Source organism: Mustela putorius, unplaced genomic scaffold, assembly GCF_011764305.1.
Source record: "Mustela putorius furo isolate JIRA1106 unplaced genomic scaffold, ASM1176430v1.1 tig00003875_pilon_pilon_pilon, whole genome shotgun sequence".
Taxonomy (NCBI): domain Eukaryota; kingdom Metazoa; phylum Chordata; class Mammalia; order Carnivora; family Mustelidae; genus Mustela; species Mustela putorius.
The window spans coordinates 3,615,528-3,642,245 of NW_025422026.1; the positions used below are offsets into that span (position 1 = coordinate 3,615,528).

The window sequence follows — 26,718 nt, forward strand, 5'->3', positions numbered from 1 at the left end:
GCAGAACTAGGCCACAGAGCTCCTCAGCTGCGAAAACGCACCATTCTTCAAGGACAAGCGAAGAAAGATTCCAAAGGTGATGCAGAGTGATCAGGGCTGGGTCCTTAGTCTCAAAGTGGGGCAGGTCGCTGGGGGCAGGTTCATTGCCTTGACAGGGTCAGGGGTCCGCCATCCAGAGCTGTGGGGGCATGACAGGACCATCACCCCCAAGGGTCCTGAAGGTAGGACCACCACCCAGGTGGGTCCCAGAGACAGAGGGCACCAAACCCAAGAGATTTATTCTTCAGGCTTAAGATCTAATGGCATTTGTCTTGCTAGGGTTTGGAAACACTTGGAACCCAACCACCCATTCCCTCCTTCTGATTTCTCCCTCTTGGAATGGCAGCATCTACTCTGTGCCTGTCCCGCTGCTTAAGTTACCTGGTATCCCAGGTTCCAGCTGGAGAGGAATTCTGCCTCAGGATGAAACTTACCTCGAGTTTGCCTTAGAGGATATTTACATGAGACTCTGGACTTTAGAGCTGATGCTGGAACTAAGACTTTTGGACCTGTTGCGATGGAATGAATGGATTTTGCACACAAAAAGGGCACAAATTTGGGGGGACAAGGGAACTGAATGTTATAGTCTGAACGTTTGTATTCTGCCCAAAATTCACATGTGGGAGCACTAGCCCCCAGTGCGATGGTATTAGGTTTATACGAGGTCATGAGTGTGGGGCCCTCCTGATGGGATTAGCGCCCTTCTAAGAAGAGGAAGAAAGGCCAGAGCTCGTGCTCTTTACCACGAGAGGATGCAGCCAAGAGGTGTGCAAGCCAGGAAAGAGAGTCTCACCAGGAATCAAATCTGCCGGCACCTTGGATTTTTTCAGCCTCCAGAACTATGAACAATAAATGTTGCAACCACCCAGTCTACGGTATTTTGTTATAGCAGCCCAAGCTAACGAAGAGAAGTATTCACGGCAACTCTGTCCATAACAGCCAGTCCCTCTGGCTAATATGAATGGAGACAGATATGGATAAATGGATTGAACAAAAAGAGGTATACATGCACACAACGGGATATTATCCAGGCATAGAAAGGACTAGAGCACAGACACGTGATGGTCAAAAACAGCACTGAGATGCAGAAGGCCCCAGAGTGTACAATCCCATCCGTATGAAACATCTAGAAAGCAGAGCAGTGGGCCCCAGGGACTAGGGGCAGGAGGAGATGCGGGGAACTGCATTAAAAGATATCCAACTGGATTCTGGGGGTGGAGGCGTGGGGGGAAATGTTCTGGAACCAGACCGGGGGAGATTGCACAGCAGGATCAGTGTATGAAATGCCACTGAACTCTACCACGCAAATCTCACCTCAAGAGAGATTTAAGAGGCCTAACAACTGAATGCTACACTCGGTCCTTGACCAGCCTGGGGCTTGTAGCGGCCGCCTAGAAAAGACATGTGGGGACTATAAGGGAAGTCCCTGAACCCAGGCTGGGCATCGGCAGGGTGTGATCCCCACAGTTAACAAGGAAAATGTCCTTATGCCTCAGACATGCACACTGGGCTGTTCGGGGACGAAACATCATGACGTAGGGGTGCCTGGGTGGCTCAGGTGTTGGGCGTCTGCCCTCAGCTCAGGTCATGATCCCGGGGTCCTGGGAAAGAGCCCCACATGGGGCTCCATGCTCAGCGGGAAGCCTGCGTCTCCCTCTGCCTCTACCCCCCCCCCCCCCCGCGTGTGCGCTCTCTCTCTCTCTCTCTCCCTCTGTCAAATAAATAAATAAAACTTTAAAAATAGCTCAGGGAAAGAAAGACGGTGACGCAAGGTGGCAAAGTGTTCATCACTGCATGCGGATGACGTTCTGTGTAAGACGGAGATGACAGGGTCGAGGCATTCACCATATTTTTCTCTTCAGTCTTCTGTGTGCTTGAATTTTTTCATGATAAAAGGCAAAAAACAAAAACCTCCGAGTCACAATCCCAGCCAGTGACTTTGCAGGCACCAACCCTCTGATTCCCGAGTCTTCTCTGGAGAAGCCAAAGTCCCAGAAGAGCCAGCCCGGCACTGAAGGAGAACAGACCGGAGGGCGGCTGGTCCCGGACTTCAACACTGACTCTGATTTACACAAGAGGAACCGCAGATGACAGGCACAGCCATGAAACCGACACACCAAACCCAGCACCAGTCGCGGGGTCACACTTATCACAACAGTGAAACTGAAAGAGGCAAGCCGAGTTCCAGGGCTGGCGGGGAAGGGACCCACAGGTCCCTCTGAAACACCACTGAGTGGCCAGATGAGTTAGAATCCTCTTTCGGCTCGGGGGTAAGCTGGAGACCGTGGTCCTCTTCTTCCATCACAAAAATGAACTCCTGCCCCCTCAGAGTCCAACGGCCCTCCGGTGGCCTTCTGCAGCGTCTGTCTCACGTAGAAAATAGCAAATCCGTGAGCTCCACCTCTGCAAGACAAATTTAGCAAGAACAGCCTTCTTCCAACGCACCTGTTTCAAACCACGGATTTCTCTGCACAATTCAAAGGGGGTATTTACTTCAAGGGAAAAAAAAAAAGAAAAGATCAATCCCCGAATCTCCAAGAACCTTCCCTCTAGGGTAGGACCCTTAGGGTACGAAGTTCTGCCATCATCGTGAGCCACTGTGCTCCTTCAGACACGATTAAAGAAAAGCATCGCTTTGTTCCCTTTGTCCGCAGTCGGAAATTTTCAGTTCTTAAAGAACAAGTCAGCCTGAGCACTCGTTTCTGACATGGATTCCATCTCCCCCATCATGACGGGCCCCACAAAGCACCAACTGTGCTTTGAAAAAAGGTGCAGAGTCTCCGTGTACCTCAGTCTCCCCATCTGTCAAACAAGACAGGAGCTTCCTCTGTGTAAAGTTGTTAGACTTATGGGGCACCTGGTGCAGTGGGTTAAGCCTCTGCCTTCAGCTCGGGTGAAGCCCCACATCGGACTCTCTGCTCAGCGAGGAGCCTGCTTCCCTCTCTCTCTCTGCCTGCCTCTCTGCCTACTTATGATCTGTCAAATAAATAAATAAAATCTTAAAAAAAAATAAAGTTGTTAGATCCATAGGAGATGAAGCCTGTATGTATGCCTGGCATGTGGCAGTTATTTTATTGGATCAAACAGTGAATAAAATGGAATTATCATTAATTATTATAACAGTGTATGGGGCATATGGGTGGCTCCATTGGCTGAGTGTCCAACTCTTGATTTCAGCTCAGGTCGTGACCTCAGAGTCCTGGGATCGAGCCCCACATGGGGCTCTGCGCTGGATGTGGAGCCCTGTCTCCCTCGAGAAAGAGGAGTAAATAAATAGTATCGACGCATGAATTTATCCTGACAGACTCCAAAGACACAGAATGATAAGAATAATAGCAGGAGGGTCGTAGGATTAAAGGGATTTTTTTTTTAACTTAAATTTTTTTCATTTGCATTGTAATAGTTTTAAAATAAAAATTGGAAAAACAGCCAAAAACTAATTTCCATTCAAAGGATGGTCATCTGACATCACAAGGAACACAGCCCAGGTCACCACCACACCGACGGAGATCCGGAAAGAACTCGAAGAATAACCATGTAATGACAAAAGCTGGCATTTTGGTAGCCATGACTACACGGCAAAGATTCTACAAAGCACCTTAACCCTGTCCATTCAATTAATCCTCATCATGAGTCTAGGAAGGAAGCCCCTATCCCGTCATAACCTCCATTTTACAGATAACGGCACGATCACGGCACCCCCCCCCCACCCCAGAGCAGATGGCAGAGGCAACACTCCACGCTACAGGCGGAGCGCGGACGTGAGGGGGCACCTGCCCAGGCCCGGGACTCCCCTCTAGTCGCGCAACACTGTTTCCTGCAAGCCCCTCCCCCTTTTAGGCTGGGCTGTGTTTGTCTGTTGTCCCAGCGTGAGCAGCATCAGCCCGTGTGCAGCATCAGCCCGTGTGGCGGGCAAACTATTGGTGGTGCCCAGGAGTCCATGGTCCTACAAGCAGCCCTCAGCCCGGGAGCCGGGGCAGCCGGGATTTAAATGCCCAGAGCCTCCTCCCTCGGGCTGGGTAACTCTCAGGCAGCTTCCATGCTGCCCCTGGGGTTCCCTCCCCAGCATGCTGAGCCCCAGGTGCCCTCAGACGTTAACTCATTTGGCAGCTCCCCCTTTACTGGCTTCCTTCTCCTCCTGCCCCTCTTCCCCACTCCCCAACTCCCCCACTGGTTTTCCTAGGATTGCCTTGAAACCAGCAACAACTCAAAAAAACTACCTCTGCAAGAAACTTTTGTTTCCAGCCTGCCTATGGGGACCCCCAAACCAAGGAGAACAATACACACGGTCCAGCTAGATGACCCCACACCCCCAAACACTCTACCCATCAGTCTATACTGCCCACAATTTAAATGGAACAAGAATGTTCCTTCAGTGACCATCCCAGATGTGCTGTCCTCTGGAGGATCCTGGAAATAGGCACCCGGCCCTTACATCACCAACTGTCAGGTGCAGAACTTACCATACACCGTATGGAAACCTGTGGCATCGTGGAGGGGTGCAGAGGAGCTGGCAGACCAAAGTATTCCCCCAAGAAAGCCTTCTGCCCCCCAAGGACCCAGAAGAGGATTCTCAGGAGAGATCAAGGGTGAGAGGGAAGCTTGGCCAAATTCAGACAGAAGGAGTAGGGTTTCATTTTCTGTCCCGGGCAAGCGGCTGGTGTGAGTGCATGGAATCACGTGCCGAGCTCCGTGCCCATCGCTTCACATGCCTTAGGGCATTTGATCCTTGTTTAACTTCGCCCTATCTGAGCAGTTACTCGCCCCCCTGTGCAGAGCAGGAGCTGAAGCTTACAGAGGGAAGTGACGGGTCTACAGTCGAACAGCTCTGAGCTAGAACTCCCACTGGGTCTCCCTGAATCCGAACCCCAACTTTTTACCAGGTTATACAAGTCCCTGCCGAATGATGGTTAGAATAAAATCACTATCTACTGGACCTCGTACTATGTGCAAAGCACTTTAGATACATTATTTCTTACCCCCACTGCAGCCTACACCTCCGAATTACTGCCGATATGGTGTCAGTTTCACACATGCACCAGCTCTGCGAAGAATGACCTCCACTTTACACACAGGAAGACTGAGGCATCAGGAAACGCTTCCCCAGCAGGTACAGGTGCGGGGAACCCAGAAGGCTCTGCTCCCCATCACCAGCTGGACCTCCTGGGCTCCACTATGCTCTCTGTAGTACAGGCAGAGGGATGCAGCCCCCTCCCCCATCCACAGTCCCTGCTCAGAGTCAGTGCTTAGGGGGAGCCTCAGCTGACCTTCCTCTCCTGCCCGCTCATACGGAAACCAGCAGAGGTCCTCCGACAGCTGCTGCCTCCTCCATCACCTGCAAGTTCTCCCAAGTCTTGTGTTCTCAGAGTGACTTGACCCTGTCCCATTAGTTTTCGATCAAAGGCCCTGGCCCTCCCTTCCCGTGCATCCTCTGGGCTCACGCAGTCTCCTCACCTCCTACCCCCTACTCTCACAGCCCCGAAAGCCCCTGAGAGATCTAAGTGAGCAAATCAATAGCCTTGACAAAGAAAAAAACGTATCATGGATTATATCATATACCTTCTTTTACCTAAGTTTGTGGGGCTTTCGTCCTCAGAGAAGTCGATTAAATAAATGCAATAATATTTGTTTCTTAACAATCTGTGCCGGCCTTCTGATGTTACACTCCTCGTTCTGATGACAAGCTCCAAAAATTTTTTCCATTATGGCAATTTCAACTGATTTCCATTCCCAAAGAACCCCCTCCCCGCAACGTGTCCCAAGGAGAATAAACACACAATATTTCTTTAAAATATGCATGTCTGGCAACTCAAAAGGGTACCATCTGGTTCACATAATTTCTGCATGAAGTTTCTGAAAAGCCTACAGAACATACAGGATCCACGCCTGATGCAACAGAAGCCGAAACATCCCACTGCTATTGTACAAGCAACTCCGGTAAACTGAGGCAAAGACTGGCCGTGCTCCTTGCAAGGGGATACAGTGATCAACTCCCTTAGAACATGGCTCGCGAGTGAGAATACACATGTTTCATCAAAGTCACGCTAGAGAAGGAAGATAAACATGGAAATGACATCACCCTCAAGAATCATTTTTGAGGCCTGGGCAAAGTAAGTAGAGAACTGGCAAGAAAAGCAAACTGGAACTCTTAACAAATGGATGCAAAGGAGAACGCAAGAGGAAGCCGGAATCATTAAAACAAGAAGGCGACAATAGCAGTGGAATGAACCCGGCACTGCTTTCCCCGTGAGGAATTACAAAGAAGGGCACAACCAAATGCTAAACAACCTGGACCCAGAAAACACTTCCTGAGCCCCCCTGCTCCCCATCCCAGTACATGGCAGTCATTCTTCTCCGACACTCTCAACTTCGGGGAGGCATTAGTCCAGGTGACTTGGGGGTTCGAGAGTGTCCTGAATTACACAGTAAGAGTTTCTTTCCAGGGCAAAGCCTTTCCCAGGTCACCAGGATGAATCAGAATTGTTCAGTGAGTGGAGATCCTCCAAACGAACGCACAGCCCAACTGCAGATGCGGACAAAATGTTTCTGGGTCTTCAGAAATGTGCGTACCAGCATACACAGATTCCCCAGATTTAGAGTTCAGAGCCAAGGTTGGCAAACTCTGTCTGTAGAGGGCCAAACGGTGATCATTCAGGCTTTGTGCTGCCGGCTGTCACTGGTCATAAGGACTCAACTCTGCCATTACAGGGCAAAAGTGGCCACAGACAACCCACATATGAGTGCGCGTGGCTGTGTGCCAATAAAACTTTATTAATGGACGTGGAAATCTGAACTGTATGCAGTTCCACGTGCCACAAGTGTCATTCTGTTTTTCATTTTCTTCCACCGTCACAAAAACGTAAAAATCATCCTTAGCTCACCAGCTGTACGAAAAAGACAAGTGACGGGCTATACGGAGCCCCGAAGCTACAGTTAGCCCACCCCTGGATTTGTTGTTGCTTTTTAATATTTTATTTCTTTATGACAGAGAGAGACACCGAGAGAGGGAACACAAGCACAAGGGAGCTGGAAAGGGAGAAGCAGGCTCCGCGCTAAGCAGGGAGCCAGATGCAGGGCTCGATCCTAGGACCCCAGGATCACAACCTGAGCTGAAGGCAGAGGCTTAACCCACTGAGCCACCCAGGCGCCCCCCACCCCAGGTTAACGCTTCTAGATGATACAGAGTCTAAACACATGATATCTGTTTCAAACGAATGATGAAGACACCGCCTTGAATTTATGCAAAAATTAGAAATCATGAGGAAGAGGGCAGAGGACAACAATGGATTCATGTCACACAATGGTGACAAGGACAGTCCTGTACGGTCTCGGAATCACGCAGACCTCTCCTCCAGGGCTCACAGGAGCCCAGTCCAGCTGCGTAACCTTGAACAAGTTGCATTTAACCTTGCCCGGCCTTAATTCCTTCCTCTCTAAAAGGGGGAATAACAGAGTACCTTCTCAAGAGAGTTATCACGAGGATGAAATGAGATTCCCCCTCCAAGAATCCTCTGCAGCACCCAGCAGGTCTGCAAAATAAAGCTATTTAGTGTTAGTCTCATCTGATAACACCCACGGGACCATGGACGGGTTGACTGCAAAACGTTCTTCCTGGATCTGAAGGTAAGATTTTTAGATGTCCTGACTCCTCACTTATAAAAGCCAAAACTCCAAACTAAGTCGACATTCAACACAAAACTAACACAATAAAAGGACATTTTCATTTCAGCAGAACACCCCAGTTACCCAGCTGTCGGGAATCTAGAAACCTCAGACTTCTGTGAAAGTTGTGAGCTCGAACTCCTGAAGAAAGAATGTACCATGAACCATCATTTATTCACTCAACAAGCATCTCGGAAGAATTCTGCATGAGGGGCGTTCACAACATCGAGTAGGAAGGCCCCAGAGGTAACCAAAATAATTTCCACACAATAATCACGACATGATCGATGTGTGTCCGTCAGGGCTCAGGGGGTTGTGAGGGCAAGCAAGCGATCTGGAAGAAAGAGGCTGAGCACACAGAAGCGGGGTCAGCTGGAGGTCTGCAGGCTCCAGGACGGCAGCAGAATCTTCCAGACAGAAGAACAGAACAAGGAGCGAATGAGCCCGAGGCTGCCGGAGAGGGGGGCAGAGGGCCGCGAGAAGGGACTGCGACCGCAGGAAAGATCGCCCCACAGCAAGTGAAGGAACTCAGAGCACCCATGCTAGGGCTCCGGGGACCCCCAGGGGAGCCCTACTCCCTGTGAAGCACGGGGGTGTGACGGGGATGGAAAGGAGGAGCACATGGGAGCACCACCTAGGAGGCAGGAGCTACACGGGACTAGGGACTGGATGTCACGGATAACAAAGGAGAAGACAGAAAAACAGTCACGAAGCAGAAACGTGGTAGATTCCAGCAGAGATGGATGGTGTGGTCTGCGCGTCTACAATCAGAGTGTGTGCGTGTGTGTGCATGTGTGTGTGCGTGCGTGTGTGTGTGTGTGTGTGGTTGGGGTGGAGGAGGGGTTGATGGCTACGCCAGCTTTAAAGCCAGGAACAGCCAAGGAACAAGAAGAAAAGGCAGCAAGAGAAACACACGGAACATGCCTCCCAGGCATGTGCAGCTACGTGGGGAAGAGCCGCCAACAGCCAAAGCCGCAGGGCCCGCCCTGCTGTAGCAAACGCTCACTGTCCCACCGGCTCCTTACGTAGCTCCTGGAAAACATGCTACAGAAATAGCCAATGCATATAAATACACAGATTCAGACAGGATTGCACCTACCACTTCACCCATTTTGTCCACGATTATGGCAGCATACAAAAATACTGCAGACCTTTCCCCCTACCCCACAGAAAAATCGATCAGCCTGTGCGTGCGTTCATTCATTCTTAAGGAATTCTGTTCATTATATACGAAAAGCAACACACACAAGCCCTTCCTAATTGTGGAGTTAAAGCACCTCGATGAAGAAGAGAACGCCCCGTGAACTTGAAAACACTCCTCCATCTCTCTGGTGCACAGAGGAGACCCCAAGCCAGACACCGGGACACGGGGAAGGAGGAGGTCCAGGTGCTTTTCATGGGCTGTCCATCTTCTCTCGTTTTTGTTTTTGTTTTATTATTTGAGAGAGAGAGCCAGAGTGAGAATGAACTGGGAAGAGGGGCAGATGCCCCGCTGAGCAGAGAGCCCGATGCAGGGCTCGATCCCAGGACCCTGGGATCATGACCCTGAGCCCAAAGCAGATGCTTAACCCACTGAGCCACCCAGGCTTCCCCCTCATTTGTTAACATGGCGGGAGCAGCAATGACTTGATCAGGTTGCTGCGAGGATGATGTCCGTGTGTTGAACACCTACTTTGAGTCCGTGAAAACAAAACACACTCGATACACAGACACTCCGATGAATGACCGCGGATATGGATCTCATGATCTTCATTTAGGGATGAGGAAACCAAACCCAAGGGGAGTTCCGTTGCCCTCTCCCAAAGTCACGCTTCTTGGCAAACATGGGAAACCTACTTCTCCCAACCCCAAATCACATGCTCTTAGGGTATCCCGCGCACCCCACCCACCTCGTCCGGCTCTCACGCGGGGGAGGCTGGCAGCTCTGCCAGGTTGGCACAACCAGTGTTCATAGACAGACCCCCCCCCCAGCCTCTGCACATCCAAGCTGCTCCTACCAACATCAGTACAGACTCAGCTCCTGGAAGTTCAGCTCCAAACGCTGCGGCACAGAGTAGAAGGAAGGCGCATTTAACATACTTGACTTAACAACGCCCACCCAAAGGGGGGGCAGGAAGACAAGAAAAGAGAAATTCCTTTATTCTCCCCAGTTGCTCCCACTCCCACTACTGCTCCTTCAAAATAAAGCTGGGCCTCCAGCGACTGTCTCCAGGACAGGGCTCCACTGCTGAAAAGCCAGAGAAACAAAAGAAGTCAGTTCTTGGCTTCTGAGCTTCCAAGGGCCTGAACCCTAGCTATCTATGGCCAAACCATGGGATTTTATATGCTATTTACACTCTGAAATATGTTCATTAGATGTTAACTGTACAACATCACTCTCAGTCCAGGCATCATGCCCTCATACCCAGGAATCAAGTCCTAGAGAGATGGGACCATACTTTTGACAACCACCACCTTTTCTTGGAAAGAAGCACCTAGTCTAAGACATCAGTCTGAACAGCAGGAATCCCCCGTGCACAGAACTCAAGGCTGCTGCTTAACTTCTTTCTAAAAAATTTTGAGTTATGAAAAATGTATTACTGTCCATTTTAAGATACACGACTTTTACATCTGACTTGACAAGAGCACCAAAGAAGGGGGTCTTGCCGGCCTTAGAATGTTCTAGAACCTATTCTTGCATTCTCTCCTCAAAATATTCCTAACTAGGTCACTACAAGCAAAGCACTAGCTCCACCTCGTTTCTGGCCATCGTCGCACAGTCGTGGGGGGCCGCCCACTCATTCCAAAGCCTGCCTTCTGCCGTTCGGCCCACTTGGCGCTGTTGAACTCACTTGACAGCTCTCTGCCCTGACTCCAGATCATTCTGCAGCTCCCACCTTATGCCAGCTGAGCTCCTCTGGAGAGCCCACCACAGCAAGGGCATGGGCGAACGCACAGTTCAGCTCCCTCAGGCAGGCCCTCCCACAAAGTTTCCAGGAGCTTCCCCAGACAAGAAGCCAAGCTCTCTGGTCAGAAACCACGTTTAGCTCCCAAGCAAGTACCGGCAACTACACGGGCAACCAGGAACCATTCTTCTCCTATTCAACCCTGACCTGCCGAGGAACCATTCAAGCAATATTCGTGAGCCTAAGACCTTCAAGGAAAAGCTACCAACCACTCAGCCGTGGGGCATATCAACTCATCACATCAGACTTTCTCTGGACCTGCACAGCTTTTTAAATTTTTTAATTCACTACTAATATTTTAAAAGTAGGAAGTTGTGTATACAATGTAGAGTTTGAACCTTCCTTATTAGCAGAGAGTTACTGGGCATCCCGATTGCCAGGCAGTGTTGCAAAGGGTTAGGAGGCCACAGGGGATAAACAGGATAAGAAATTAACTGACGAGTAAAGCCGCTAGCGGGGATTTTTGTTGGGTAACATAGACCACTTCCATTTTAGGGGAGATGGAATAGATATAGTTTTTTCCTATTCCTCCCATTAACTGCAACTAAAACCCCAGATATTACATATAATAAGCCATTAGAAGATCCTGAAAGGTGGAAAGAAGGTTGACCAGCTAGGAAACTCGGGACCCAAGAAATGACACAGGCATGAGTTTCCTGCACTTTCTTTTCCCCCCATATACCCAAGACTTGCAGCTAAAGAAGTCAGCAACCCAGAAATACTAACAGGTGCCAGGAGGGGAAAGGTCCCAGTAAAGACCCACCACCCACTCTAGCCAAAGGACCAGGCAAGGATCAGCCTAGCAAGACAGAAAATGTTTAGAGAATAACCATTCTACTCCGGCTGTACTCTGAACACTACAGAGAGAACTGAGGCCCCACCACCCTCCACACCAGCAAAGGACGAGTGGGAAGCCTAGATTCCCACCCTTCCCAGGCTATAATGAGGTGGCCCAATCCTCACCCTCTCCTTACCCTGGGGTCATGCCAGACAAGACCAAGTAAGGAGCCGGACTTCCATCTCAACCGAGGAGTCGTAACTCCCATATTACTCTGACCTTTCACCTTTGATGTCAGCAGAGACTGTGGAGGAAGCCTCGACTTCCTCCTCCATGAGGGGCAGTGAGGTCCCCCACCCCTCACTGCCAGGAGGCCTGGTAGAGAGTCGGACATTCACCACCACCCAGTGGTAACGAGGCCACCCACTCTCGTGGTGTTGGCGCAGGCCACTTGGGGATCGGTAACAAGGCTGTTCTACCTGTCCCAGCCAGAAAGGTATCAGCGAAGGCCCAGTAGGGAGCCAGAACTCCCGCTCTGAGTACCAAGACTCTGAGTGGGGACATAAGGCATCTACCCCCACATGGAAGTAACGGCAGTGCCACCATCCTTCCCTGCCAAAGCAGTCAAAGAGAAAGTCAGTAAAAACAGGCAATTTAAATGAGATCAAGTCTTGGAGCGCCTGGGTGGCCCAGTTGGTTGAGTGCCCGACTCCTGATTTTGGCTCAGATCATGATCTCAGGATTCTGAGTTCGAGCCCTACAACAAGCTCCACACTGGGTGTGGAGGTCTCTCCCTCTCTCTCTGCCCCACACTCTGTGCCGGTAATCTCTCTCTAAATAAATAAATAAGACTGAATCTTACAAAATAATATTTAAAGGGCCCAGGTTTCAATTTAAAAAACCACCATATCATGCAAAACACCAGGAAGATTTCAAACTGAATGAGAAAAGACAAATCAATTGATGTTAACACCAAGATGACAGAACAATCAAAATTATCTGACAGACTTTAAATAATCTGACAAGCAATTATGACAATGCTCAAAACTAATGAAAAAACAGAAAGTCTCAACAAAGAAACAGACAACATAAAGAAGAACAAAACAGAAATTGTATAACTCAAAAACACAATAACTGATATAAAAGATTCAACCTTCAACTCAACCACAGACTACAGGAGAAAACAATCAGTGACCTGGAATAGAACAGAAATTACCCGATCTGAACAACAGAGAGGAAATAAACTGGGGGGAGAAGGAGAGAATAGAGCTCAGAGACATGTGGGATTATAACAAAAGAGCTAACATTCGGTTAAGCATCCGTCTCTTGGGTTTGGCTCAGGTTGTGATCTCAGGGTGCTAGTATCAAGACTCGTATCAGGATCCATACTCAGTGGGGAGTCTGCCTGAGATTTTGTCTCCCTCTCCCTCTGCCCTTCCCCACCACATTCCCTCCCTCTCTCTCTTTCTCCCTATCTCTCATAAAGAAATAAATCTTTAAAAAACTAAAAAAGAAAGAAAATGAAAACTTCCAAATTTGGCAAAAGACATACATCTACAGATTCAAGAAGCTAACCAAACTCCAAGCAGGATGGCAGAAGAAACCCACACCAAAACAATACAGTGAAACTTCTAAAGCCCGAAGCGAAAGAATCTTAAAAGCACAGAGAGAAATGATACCTAACATGCAGAGGAAAACATTAAAATTACAAATTTTTCATCAGATATCCCAGAAGTCAGAAGAAAGTAGAATGATATTTAGTGAAAGAAAACTGAGGTCAACCAGGAATCTAGAACCAGAGGAGGTACCCTCCAGAAGTGAAGGGGAAATCAAGACATTTTCAGATGAATAAAAACTAAAAGAATTTGTTGCCAGCAGACCTATCCTAAAATAATGGCTAGAGGGATTTCTCCAAATAGAAAGGAAATGATGAAAGAACTAATCCTAGAACATGAGGAAGGAGGGAAGAATAGAGTAAGAAAAAACATATAATTAGTATAGATTCCTTCTCTTGAGTTTTCTTTCTTTTTTTTTTTTAAAGATTTATTTATTTGACAGAGATCACAAGTAGGCAGAGAGGCAGGCAGAGAGAGAGGAGGAAGCATGCTCCCTGCTGAGCAGAGAGCCCGATGCGGGGCTCAATCCCAGGACCCTGGGATCATGATCTGAGCTGAAGGCAGAGGCTTTAACCCACTGAGCCACCCAGCGCCCCAAGTTTTCTAAATTGTATCTGATGATGAAAGCAGAATCACTGACGATTAAGTGAAGAGGCATAAATTAGAATCATAGTACACTGATGTTTCCAAACATATGCAGAGGAAATAGTCAATAAACACAATTATATTACAAATAGAGAAAGATAATGGGACATAAAGGGAGATAACTCTACATTTCACTAAGACTGCTAAGATTATGACATCAGTAGACTGTGATAAATTATGTAGATAGAATGTGATACCTAGAGCAGCCACTGAAAACGCTATACAGAGATTCACTCAAAAACACTCTAAAGTTGACCCTAGAACAACACAGGTCTGAACTACATGGGTCCACCTGTATAAGGATTTTTTTTAAGATTTTATTTATTTGACAGAGAGAGAGGGAGAGAGTGTGCACACAAATAGGGGGAGAGTCATAGGGAAAGCAAGAAGTAGGCTCCCTGCTGAGCAGGAAACCCGGATATGGGGTTCAATCCCAGGACCCTGGGGTCATGACCTGAGCTGAAGGCAGGTGTTTAACCAACTCAGCCACCCAGGTGCCCCCAGATTTTTTTTTTTAAGGGTTGGCAGCAAAAGCCACAAAATGTTTACAACTGTCCACTCCACTCTCCATGGCATGCAATCAAAGGAGACAGGTGCAGAGGCTGGGCCTACCACCCTAAATGTGGGATAGAGGCAGTCAGCAACTCCCCCGTAGATCCAAAACCAGGCATGGCTGTGCATCACCTAGTATACTGAGGGGCTGACTGGGTCTAGGGGGCTCTCACCTCTCACCAACGGAGTCCTTCCCACACCTAGGTTCCAGGGATGCCCCAGGGCAGCCACAGACCTCAGCTCCTCCCCACAAAGGGCAGATCCCGCCACCCCCCAGCCATACCGTCTTCTCCAGGCCTGCCCATCCAGGTATGCCTGAAGCTGCCAGTGGTCCCAGGCCAGTGATGCACCTCCAGGCAGATGGGGCAGATGCACTGCAATTCTGGGCCTATGTTGCTTCCCAGGGTCTGCAACTGCTGAGCTGAGGCCACCAGGCTGCACAAGACCAGCATCTTGGGGCCACACTGCCACCACCTTGTACCCCCTCCCCCACCTACACAATGTTTTTCAACAAATGCACAATTTTTACAACAAATACACATGAACACTATAAACATATTTTCCCTTCCTTATGACTTCCTTAATACCGTATTCTTTTCTCTAGCTTATGTTATTGAAAAACTACAGTACATAATACATTTAACATACAAAATATATGTGATTGGCAAGGCTTTGAGTCAACAGCATGCTACTAATAAATTAAGTTTTAGGGGACTCAAACTTGTATGTGGATTTTCAATTACGAGGACACCCCTAAGCCCAGCATTGTTTAAGGGTCAGCTGTATATAAATCAAAATGAAACTTTAAAAAATCAAGTAACACACAGAAAAACAAGGGGGAAAAGCCAAGAAACAAAACACAAAAAAACAAAAAACACAACAACTAAATGGTATCCATTTGCCCTAGCATATAAATAATTACATTAGGGGCGCCTGGGTGGCTCAGTGGGTTAAGCCGCTGCCTTCGGCTCAGGTCATGATCTCAGAGTCCTGGGATCGAGTCCCGCATCGGGCTCTCTGCTCGGCAAAGAGCCTGCTTCCCTCTCTCTCTCTCTCTGGCTGCCTCTCCATCTACTTGTGATTTCTCTCTGTCAAATTAATAAATAAAATCTTTGAAAAAAAAAATAATAATTACATTAAATATAACTGGTCTAAATATACCAATTAGAAGACAGACTGGCAGATCAGATTAAAAAGTAACTATGGTCTACAAGAAGCTTACTTCACATATTGCAACATAGGCAGGCTGAATGTAAAAGAATGAAAAATTTATATCATGCAAACATTACTCAAAGAAAGCAAAATTGGCTATATTAATTCAGATAAAGGCAACATCAGGGCAAAGAATGTTACCAGAAACAGAGAGGGACATTCCATAACAACAACAGATTTAAAAGAGTAAATCCACCAGCAACCCTAAATGTGTACACATCAAATAGTGGAGCTGGAAATCATACAAAGCAAAAACTGATAGCAGTAGAAGAGGAAAGAAACAAATCTCCAGTTCTATACATGAAGTCTTCTCCCAACAATTAACAATTTCTTGACAGAAAAATCAATAAGCATATAGAAGAATCCAACACTATTAACCTAATTAATACTCACCCAATAGCAGAGACACGTTATTTTCAAGCACCCACAGAATATATACCAAGTTAGACCTTGTCCTGAGCCAGAAAATAAACCTCAATGAATTTTTTTAAATTGACCTCCTGCAGAGCATGTTCTTGAATGACAATGGAATCAAACTAGGAATCAGTAACAGGAGCATAACAGGAAAAATGCCAAGCACTTAGCGACTAAAATGCACAATTCTAAATAATCAATGGGTCGAAGCGAAAGTCTCAAGAGAAATCAAAAAGTAACAGAACTGAATGAAAATTAACATATCAATATCAGTGAGACTCAACTAAGACTGTGCAGAGAGGGAAATATATACAGCACCAACGCATATGTTGGAAAGAGGAGAAATCTCAAAAATCAATGATCTGATTTCCCTCAAGAATGTAGAAAAATAAAATAAATTACAAAATAAACTAAAGCAAGCAGAGAAAGAAAATAAACAGCAAAAATCAATCACACTGAAAATAGCAAAAAAAAAAAACCAACAAAACAAAACAGAAAATGAAACAAAAACCTGGTTCTTTGAAAAGATCAATAAAACTCACAAACCTGTAAGACTGACAAAGTAAAAGGGAGAAGACACTAATCACCAATATCAGGAATGAAAGGGGGGGGCATTACTACGGATCATGCAGACAACAAAATGATAACAAGGGAATACTAACTCTCCGCACATAAAATTGATAACCTAAATGAAATAGACCAATTCCTTGAAAGACACAAACTAAAAAAAAGTCCCGAATGAGAAACTTATTTATCTTTTTGAAAGATTTTGTTTATTGGGGCACTTGGGTGGCTCAGTGGGTTAAAGCCTCTGCCTTCAGCTCAGGTCCTGCCTGATATCAGGGTCCTGGGATCAAGCCCCGCATCTGGCTCTCTGCTCAGCAGGGAGCCTGCTTCCCCTCCTTCTCTCTCTGCCTGCTTCTCTGCCTACTTGTGATCTCTGTCTGTCAAATAAATAAATAAATCTTAAAAAAAAAAAAGATTTTGTTTATATTGACAGAGAGAGGCACACTGAGAGAGGGAACACAAGCAGGGGGAGTGGGAGAAGCAGGCCTCCCGCTGAGCAGAGAGCCTGATGTGAGGCTGGATCCCAGGACCCTGAGATCATGACCTAAGCTGAAGGCAGATGCTTAACCCACTGAGCCACCCAGGTGCCCCGCAAATTAGAAACTCTTTAAAATGATTTTATTTGTAAGTAATCTCTACACCTAACATGGGACTCAAACACACAACCCCAAGATCAAGACTTACACGCTCTAACAACTGAGTCAGTCAGGCTCCCTCCAAATGAGAAACTTCTTTTTTTTTTTTTTTTTTAAGATTTTATTTATTTATTTGACAGAGAGAAATCACAAGTAGATGGAGAGGCAGGCAGAGAGAGAGAGAGAGGGAAGCAGGCTCCCTGCCGAGCAGAGAGCCCGATGCGGGACTCGATCCCAGGACCCTAAGATCATGACCTGAGCCGAAGGCAGCGGCTTAACCCACTGAGCCACCCAGGCGCCCCAAAATGAGAAACTTCTAATCTCAGACAATTTCATCAAATAATCTATTAAATGTCTAAAAAACAATTAATACCAATTCTACACAATTTCCTTCAGAAAACAGAATAAAAGAGAACACTTCCCAATTCATTTTATTAAGGCAGTATTATTACCTGACACCAAAACTACAGAGACAGGGTTGCTTGACTGGCTTAGTCCATACAGCATGCAACTCTTGATCTCAGAGTCTGTCAGTTCAAGCCCAATGTTGGGCGTAGAGCCTACTTAGTAAAAAACAAAACAACAACAAAAACACTACAGACAGTACCAAAAAATACTAATATCACTCATGAATTCACACACACACACACACACACACACACACACAAAATGAATACAGATGCCTACCAAAAAAAACAATCCCTAACAAAATATCAGCAAATAAATTCTTCTATTCCTATAAATTTATTCTATATTTTTAAAAAGAAATATACACAACAACCAGGTGCATTTTATTCCAAGGATGCAGAATTGGTTCAATTCTCAAAAATCAATTGATGTAGTCCATCACAGTAATACAATAATGAAAAACCACAGGATCATATCAACTGATGTAGAAAGAGCATTTGACAAAATTCAACACCCATTCATTATTTACAAAAAGAAAATCCTCAGTAAAGTTGAAACAGAAGGAACTTCCTAACGTTATAAAGAACATCGGCAAAAACCCTACAAACTAACATTGTACTTAATAGTGAAAGACTGAATGGTTTTCCCCAGAATGGGGAACAAGGCAAGGATTCCTTTTTCACCACATTTATCAAATCATGCTGAAGGTTCTAGCCAGTGTAATAAAGCAAGAAAAAGAAATAAAAGGTATACATATAAGAAAGGAATTAATACCACTGTCCTATTTTTAGATGACATTTGCATAGAAAATCGCAGGGAATTTTAATTAAAGGAAAAAACCCTCCTAGAACAATTGAACATACAAAAATCAATAATATTTTTAAATGCTAACAATGAATATATGGATATTAAAAACATAATACCTTTTACAATTGCTTTAAAGAACATGAAATACTTAGGTGCAATTTTAGCAAAACATGTACAGGACTTGTGCTCTGAAAACTACAAAATGCCAATGAAAGAAATCTGAGGGCAAATCACATAGAGGGACACTCTGTGTCCATGGACTAGAAGACTCTGCATAGGAAAAATGTCAGTGCTCCCCAAACTGATATACAGGTATAATGCAATCGCTATCAAAATTTCATAAGGGTTTATTTGTACATACAGGAAAGATGATTCTAAAATTGAGACAAAGACTCTAGAATAACTTAAAACAATCTTGAAAAAGAAGACTAGCTTGGAAAGAATCAATCTGATTTCAAGCCTTACCATGTAGCTACAGTGATCATGTTGACAAAGGAATGGACAACTACACACAGATGAATGGAAGAAAACAGAGAAGAGATGAATATGTCCACACGAAGATGCCCAACTGATTCTGACAAAGGTACAAAAGTAACTCAGTGGATTTTCAACAAGCGTTAAGGAAATATCTGTGGGCAAAAAAATGATCTCTGGCCCAAGTCTTACTTTAAAAAAATTAACTAAAAATGGGTTACAGACTTAAATGTAAAATATAAAACTTTTTAGAAAAAAGCGGAAGAAAAAATCCTTAGGATCCAGGGCTAGGCAGAGTTCTTAGATACCAAAAAACATGACCCGTAAAGGGAGAAATTCTCAAACAGGACTTCATCGAAATTAAAAACTTTTGCTCTATGAAAAAGCAGGTTAAGAGGATAAAAAGAAACTACAGACTTGAAGAAAACACTTGCAAACCACACATCCAACAAAGAACTAGCATCCAGAATATATAAAGAACTCACAATTTTTAAAATCCTATTAAAAATGGGCTAAAGATATGAAGACAGTTCACCTAAAAGGAGATACAGAAAGTCAATAAGCTAAGCACATGACAAGTTGTTAGTGATTAGAGAGAGACAAATAAAAGCCACAATGAAATTTAAAAAATAAAATAAAATACTAACAGTAAATGCTGAAGATGATGTGGAAAGAATGGGAACTTCACAGATTATTAGTAGGAATGTACTATGGTACAGCCACTTGGGAAAACTAAGTTTCTTAAAATACTTAACACGTTAACTACCCTAAGATGCAACAATCGCACTCTTGAGCATTTATCCCAGAAAAATGCAAACTTAAGTTCACATGAAACCTGTACATAAATACATACAATAAGTATATTCATAAAAGCTCCAACCTAGAAACAACCCCATGTTCTTCAACAGGTAAGTGGTTAAACTGTGGGACGTCCATCCCCAACCACAACATAGATGAATCTGCATATTATGTAGGGATAAAATCCCAATCCCAAAAAGTTACAGACTGCATGGGTTCCACTTATATAACACCTCTAAAATGACAAATTAGAACAAATTAATGGTTGCCAGAGGTTAAGGGGGGGGCAGGAGGGAAGTGGGTGTGGCCATCATCTCTGTGGTGACAGATCTGTTCCGTATCCTAACTGTATCAGTTTAGGTAGCTTGTGATCATGAACTATAGTTTCTGCAAAATGTTACCACCGGAAACAAACCATGGAAAGGTACTGGAATCTGTATTACTTCTCCCAATTGCCTGTGATCTGTAACTATCTCAAAACAAAGTTTAATTGAAAAATACACTGAGTTACAAAGGAAACTAATGACACGGAATACACTTGTCAAAATATTAACATATTTGTGGTGTGGTTTTCAAAAACACCTGGTTAACGCGATAGCGAGGGCACAGCTCTGTTTGAATTGGGTGGTGGGGAGGGAAGACCTCGCTGACCAGCCACCCTGGATTCTGCGCTATGATCGAAATGCAAGACGGACACACCTTGCATAGATCAAGAGGCCAGGTGGGGTAGGTTGAGGGCACAGCTACTACAAAAGCCCCCGAGATAAGAAGACCTTAGCTCTTCAAGGGAACTGAGAGGTCGGTGTGTCTGATCGCCAGCAGGAGGTGGAAGGGGGCCGTGGGATGTGCGGTTCCACAGGCCAAAGGAGGAGGAAGTCTGGGTTTAAGTCTAAATGCCGCTGGAAGCCACGGAAGAATTAATGGGAGCAAAGAATGATTCGGTCTGAGACAGATTTTAAAAACAGCATCGTGACCACTGTGAGTAAACAGATCGCAGCGGGTAGGAATAAAGGTCTGCGATCAGGGAGGGAGGCTCCCGCAGCCCTAAGGGCCGGAGGCCTCCCTCGGTCTCGGTCAGGGCCACGAGCAGAGTGACAGCAGAGATAAGAGAAAGATGAACACATTAGCAGTTTATTTTGAAAAGAGAACCAAGAGGAAGGGCTTTCTGGTGAACTTCCTGTCCAAAGAGGGAAAGAAAAAAAAAATCAGAGATGAAAGATGGTTTTCATTTGTGTTTTACTCAAGCAGCTGAGGGCACGGCAGTGTGGTTTAGAGACCACTGGCAGAAGAAGAAGGGGGGGGGGGGGGGGGATCCAGAGGTCAAGTCTGGATGGCTTCAGTTTGAGAGCCTTTTTAAATATCCAGGGGGAGAGGGGACCCCTAGGAGTCTGTCGGGAGTCTGTATGCAGAAGGAGCGTCTGGACTAGAAATACCATCCCAGGGGAACCAATGTATGGATCGTCTATACGTCGTGAGGCTGGAGAGAAAATACGTTGGCGGGGCGTAGGCTGAGACAAAGGGGAGGGGTCCAAGCCAGAGCCCTGGGGCACTCCAGGGCTTCTCGGGGAATGGAGGGGCGGCGAAGGAGCAAGGAGATCAGGAAGAGGAAAACCTAGCCAGTGTAGGCGCTCTGAGAGGAGCAGCGTCCCTCGGGTCACAGGCTGCTGAGAGTCAGGTGGGGAAGCCATCCCAAGATGGGGCAAGGGTTGGGGGGGTTCGTGGGAGACCTAGGCCTCAGAGCGCCAGAGAAGACAGCCGGCAGGAACCGGCTAAGAACAGGCGATCAGAAAGTAGAAATGGGGCGACCATGTTCTCCAGACATTTTGCTGGGAAGGGGAGAAGCAGGATCTCAGACCAAGCGAGGGCTTTTCCCCATCTCTTTTCACAACATACGGACAAGACCCTGGGAACTGCAAGCAAGAGCTCCCTGGGAAGGCATTTCACAGAACTCCAACCGCAGTCACAATGGCACAGTACCTCGTGCTAGGTCCTCCCCCCCAGACCCTTCCCCCAACTCAACACTTTCCCGGGTTTCTATTGAAATGCAAAACCCAGTCATCCGCATTTTGATGGTGTAGAATGTTCAAAGTGTGTTCTCCTACTACTTAGCCAAATCCAATAGTGTATCAGTTCTGTTTACCCGTAGTTTGTTTTCTGGGTACAGCAGGACAATATCAGCTCCACCACAGACCCCTGATCCCCCACATGCTTAACTTTGGGTAATACAATTTACACTCGATTTGTTAATCAAGTTGAAAAATTAACCTGAAAAAGATAGTCCCCCCCCCCAAATCCCTGCTTTTAAATGCCTTTTTTAAAATCAAATTCCAAGCAAATGATACCCTAATTTACATTTACTTTGGGGGGGGGGGGGAGTCACCAGGGCTAAGAAATGTTTGGATTCTATTGTGTAAAAAAATCAAAATCAATTTGGCTTGGACATCTATTCTAGCTCCTGGACTTCAAATTAAAAAAAAAAAAAACAAAAAAAAAAAAACAAAGATTTACAGATGAATTTATCAAGCCATCTATGTGGAAAGGGGCAATGTTTTAGCATCATACACTTTCTGTTGCATCTCAGAGAAAAAAAATAAATCACTATGGATTTTGTAAAGTGCATTTTCATCTTTCTCTCCAACAAGACAGTGAAACGAGATGCATTCATTGCCTCCCTAGAGAGTCTCGTAATTTACAAAGACTGGCCTTCTCTGAAGTGTTTACCCATAAATGGCCAGTATGGGCAGCTGGTTGTCACACGAAAAATCTCTAGGCCCTTATGACCGCTCATCATTTTTTTCTGGCTAATGCATTAAAAGAGAAACGGTAGGGGAGTTAAAACGCCCCCCCTTCAAAAAAGAACTGTTTGAACATGAAGCCTCCAAGTGTCTCCACCACCCAGGGTCATCGCTATATGGTTAATCTGGAGAAAGAAGAAGAAAATGAGGAAAGAGAAACGCTCCCTAGACTTCCCTGGGATGGGGAACACGTCTTCGGGAAGTCCAGAGAGAAAGAATATGGCTATTCACACAGAGTTCAGCTCAGAGGGAATACAGGGGTGGCCTGAGTGTCCCGGCCCGCTCCAACAAGAACCACCATGTCAAGAAAACCACCATGAGTTAGGCCTTCTTAAGCATAATTAATACAAATCAGTGAGTGCTACCCCTGATGTAATTACTCTGAGTTGCATGTTCATTCATGGGGCACCATGTTTGATAAGAAACCACAAGGCCATCTTTAAGCTCTCTGTATTTATCTCTAAGAATTCATGCTATATCCCTACCAGTTGGGAGGGTCCATTGAAAAATCCTTTGAAGAGCAAAAAGAGGAATTACGAATGAGGGACACTTGGGTTCTAAGTCAAAACACTGAGGAAGAGAATCAACTAGATTTTGGGATCAACGCCACCTGTGCTCTTTTTCCTTAATTTTCTCCCTCTTTCCTTTCGGTCTCCACCTGCTGCCGAAATGAGGCATAATCCCTGCAGTGAACAGTTCCATTCTCAGTAATGTAAGGGGAGTAAGACACCAAGAAAGAAGAGCCAGTTATCAGGAGGTTGTAAGTTATTTTGCCTTGTCTGTTGTTGAGAAAAATCGTCATCAGTCACCATGGTCCTAGTTCCTTTATTTGTGAAAGATCTACTTTATCATCTTTTTCTGAACGACTTTAAGATTTCAGAACGGGGAGGTATATAGTGAGATATAACCCACAGCCCCTACAATTCACCCACAAAGGTGGATCCCACGGTTTTCGCAATAGTCACAGAATTGTGCGTCACTACAATCAATGTTAGAACAGAGACACAGCTTCCAAATCCTCTAATCCAAGGTACAGACACAACTATGGTTTAGGTGGGTCAAGTCACGTTCCCAACGGTCGCAGAGCTGGTCAGTAGCACAGCCAGGCCTGGATCCCTGGGAATGATCAAGCCACTGACATCATCGGGGACTCCCTTTCCCCTGCCCTGGAAAGATTCTTGTGAATTAAAACCCGCTGTTAAAATGTCTGACAAGAACATCTGGCATTTTCTACTCTCATGCTCCCTCTTCTATTAAGCCCGGTCTAATTTCTCCACCAAATCTGTCCCCTTGCAAGATTTCCCCTTGCAAAAAGACTTCTAGAACAGATAAAAACTTATCTACTAGACACTCTGACCACAAAATGTGGTCTGTAAATCGCAGAGAGAATCTGTGATTCCTTTCTTTCCCGCGATAAATGCACAAAAGACCTCAGCTCATGCAAAACGGTCGAAATGAGATCCACTCTTGTTTTGTTTTTAAGGGGCTGATGACCGGTGGTTAAACTCAATGACATCACCAGAATGACACTTCTCCAATGCCAATAACTTTCTAAGACTTCAACATTCACACTGGCTGGGGGTCAGAGACCGACCTGGATCACCCTTGAGTTTATCATCTCTGAGATGTGCTCCTCTGAAGTTCATACCAAACGAATGAAAATCTTCAAAAATGGTCAGTTTCTGGCCCGAGCTAAGGAAGCCAGTGTAACAAGCACAGCCAGAAACTACTAGTCCCCCAGTGCCCAGCCAAGCTCTAGTTCTGAGCTCACAGCAGCACCTGCTGCACTGCTCCTGCCTTTAAAGGCCCCCCACCCTGCTTCCACGACACTCTTCTCTCTCCAACATTCTACCAGCTCCTTCCTTCCTGTGCTCTTCTACCCCAAAAGTTTCCTTTATTCAATAAATATTTATTGAGTGGACACTGCTTATCAAGGACTGGGCTAAACATTATTCCCAAATGTGGCTGCTCCCCAGAGCCTAAATTTAGCTCATCGAGCATTTTTTGACTTTCCTGCACTTACATTTTTTAATGTCCATTTAGGACTTAAATCCCCAAAAGTCTACAGTTCCAGTCTTGGCCTCATCCCCTTGGTCTCCAGATCAAGGCGGGCAGTGGCCCCGAGGCCACTGACCTCTGAATGGCCCCAGACCCTTCAAAGAGCCCAGGGCCAGCGATGGGTACACCCAGCAGGCCCCTCCTTCAGGACTCCTTATCACCCTGCACACAGCATCACTGTCCAACCAGGGTCCCCAGCCAGAATCTGGGCATCCCCCAGTTTCTTCACAGAAGAGGTATGAGTGAGGGAACCGCAGTGTCCTCAGCCTGAGACTGAGGCTAGAAAAAGAGAATCCTCTAATCGCAGCTGCTTTCCAATTCGTGGCTTAAGATCTCATAAATGTGGATTCTGTATGAAATCGGTCCTCCTTGGTGCTAGCCAAATTGGGGGTGGGGGAGGGGGCGAGAGAGGAGGAGGGAGAGGCAGAGCAACAAAACCAGGGTTGCAGGTGTGGGATAGGCTCGACAGTGTGAGCTCTGCCATGGCCGGAAGAGACCGCAATCTTGGAATACAAATTTGCTTGTCGTCAACACACACACTCACGCACACACAGCAATTTCATGCCTCCCTGCCTGTTGTCCTGTTTCCTCGCTCAGAACGCCCTTCCCCCTTCCCTTCCACACACACAAACACACCCCCACCCACAATTCCTGCTCCTACTTAATTCCCCAAAGACGCGTCTCCTCCTCCGGGAAGCTTTCCCAGACGCCCCCACCGTGCTGTCCGCCGCGCTCTGCGCGTGGAGGTGCGTCTAACAGTTTGTTTACGCGTCTGCCGACGTCTCCGCGCCAGACCGCGGCTCTCCAGGAGCAGGGGCCCGGCCGGCGCCGCCAGGACGGCGCGCAGGCGAGGCACCGCCATGGGGAGCCCCGGCCCGGGGTCGTGGCGCGCTCCGGCGGGGTCCACCCGCAGGCGCCCGCCGGACCCAGCATCGCCCGACCCACCGCGAGGCTGCAAGACGCGCCCGCGAGGGCTCCCAACCTCCAGGTAGGCGCCCGGCGGCCCCGGGGTCCCCCGCCCAGCGCGGGTAGGGGGGCGGCGCCGAGCGCAGCGCGCAGGCCTCCGCGCGCCCCTCTCCCGCGCGCCAGCCCCCGCGGCCCGCCACCTCTGCTCCTGGCCCACGGAAGCCCTCCGAGTGACAGCGCTCGGGGCAGAGCGCGGGCCCGGGGCGGCGGGGGCCGGCGGGGGGCGGCGGCGAAGGGAGCGGGCGGCCCTCGCTACACCTCCGCGCCCCAAGAGAGGCCCCTCGGGGCGCCAGAGGCCTAAAGCCGCGGGGGAGCGCGGCCCCGGGTCCCCGCACCCCCACGCCCCGACCTCCCCGCGCCTCCCTACCTGGCTGGCTTTGTGGAACTGCTTCTTCAGCCCCGCCACCGACATCGCGACTGCGCCCGGCCGGCTCTGGGGGGTGGTCTCCGGACTCCGCCGGGCCGCGCGGCCGCGACGCGCTCGGGGAGCGGGCGCTGGGGCCGGTCCCCGCGCGGCTGGGCTCCGCCGGGCCCGCCTCCCACGGCCAGGGCCACGGCCACCGCGGCTGTCACACTCGCACACACGCGCGCACGCAGATGGCAACACGGCGTTCCAAAGCCCCTGCGCAGCCCATTGGCCGAGCCGCGGCGGTATGCAAATGAGGCCGCCGGGGCCGCCCACGCCTCATTGTTGCGTGGAGACCCGCGGGGCCTGGGCGTGGGGAGCTCGCGGGTGCGGAGGGCAGGCCCACGCGGGGCTCCCTGCGGGCCGGGGGCTGTGGCGTGGCCGCGGCTGCGGAGGGAGGGCGCACCTCGCGTGCTTCTGGGACTGGGTGCGAAACCGGCGTTTGCTCGGGGGCCACACCGCCTCCCTCGGGCGCAGTTTGGGTAGGTGTCCGTTTTCAGGCAGGGACGCTCCCAAGTCCGCCGAAGGGGACCGAAATGCGCCCGGAGGGGGAGGGCAGCGAGGCTGCTGCTGCTTGCCCCCGCGCGGTGCCCTGGGTGCAGTCCGCCCACATGACCGTGGCCTTCCAGAGGGCCCAGCAGTTACTGGGTAATTTGCTGATAAATACGGTGTTCGCGAAGCCCACGGCCACGTGCATGAAGGGGAAGGGGCTCCAAGGAGCTGTGAAGTGCGCGCTCCTTAGGGGGGCGAGCGGGGGGGGGGCGGGGGGAACGACACGCACCACGGGCGGGATCCCGCCCCCTCGGTAATTCCTACCAGCTGCGTAGGTTCTCCAGCCTCATTTTGCACAGCTGAGGCCCAGCCCCGGGCCTGGAGCATCCCATGCCTCCTTGTGCCAGAGCTGCCCCCACCAGGTCAGCATCAGCGCAGAACCCTGCCTC

General features: G+C 47.9%; 1 protein-coding gene across 6 annotated transcripts in view; it reads right to left on the minus strand.

The window, feature by feature from the left end:
* The window catches only part of SH3GL3 (SH3 domain containing GRB2 like 3, endophilin A3), a 131,492-nt gene extending 105,512 nt beyond the window's left edge, over positions 1–25,980 (minus strand). For 4 of the 6 annotated variants that reach the window (XM_045067242.1, XM_004763656.3, XM_004763659.3 and 1 more), the window contains exon 1: positions 25,739–25,979. In XM_045067242.1, the coding sequence (XP_044923177.1) occupies positions 25,739–25,783 (45 nt within the window). In that variant the 5' untranslated portion in view covers positions 25,784–25,979. Of the gene's footprint in view, positions 1–25,738 lie in introns of all 6 variants that reach the window. The other 2 variants (XR_006602658.1, XR_200286.3) reach the window with 1 other exon arrangement.
* Positions 25,981–26,718: the final 738 nt, after the last annotated feature.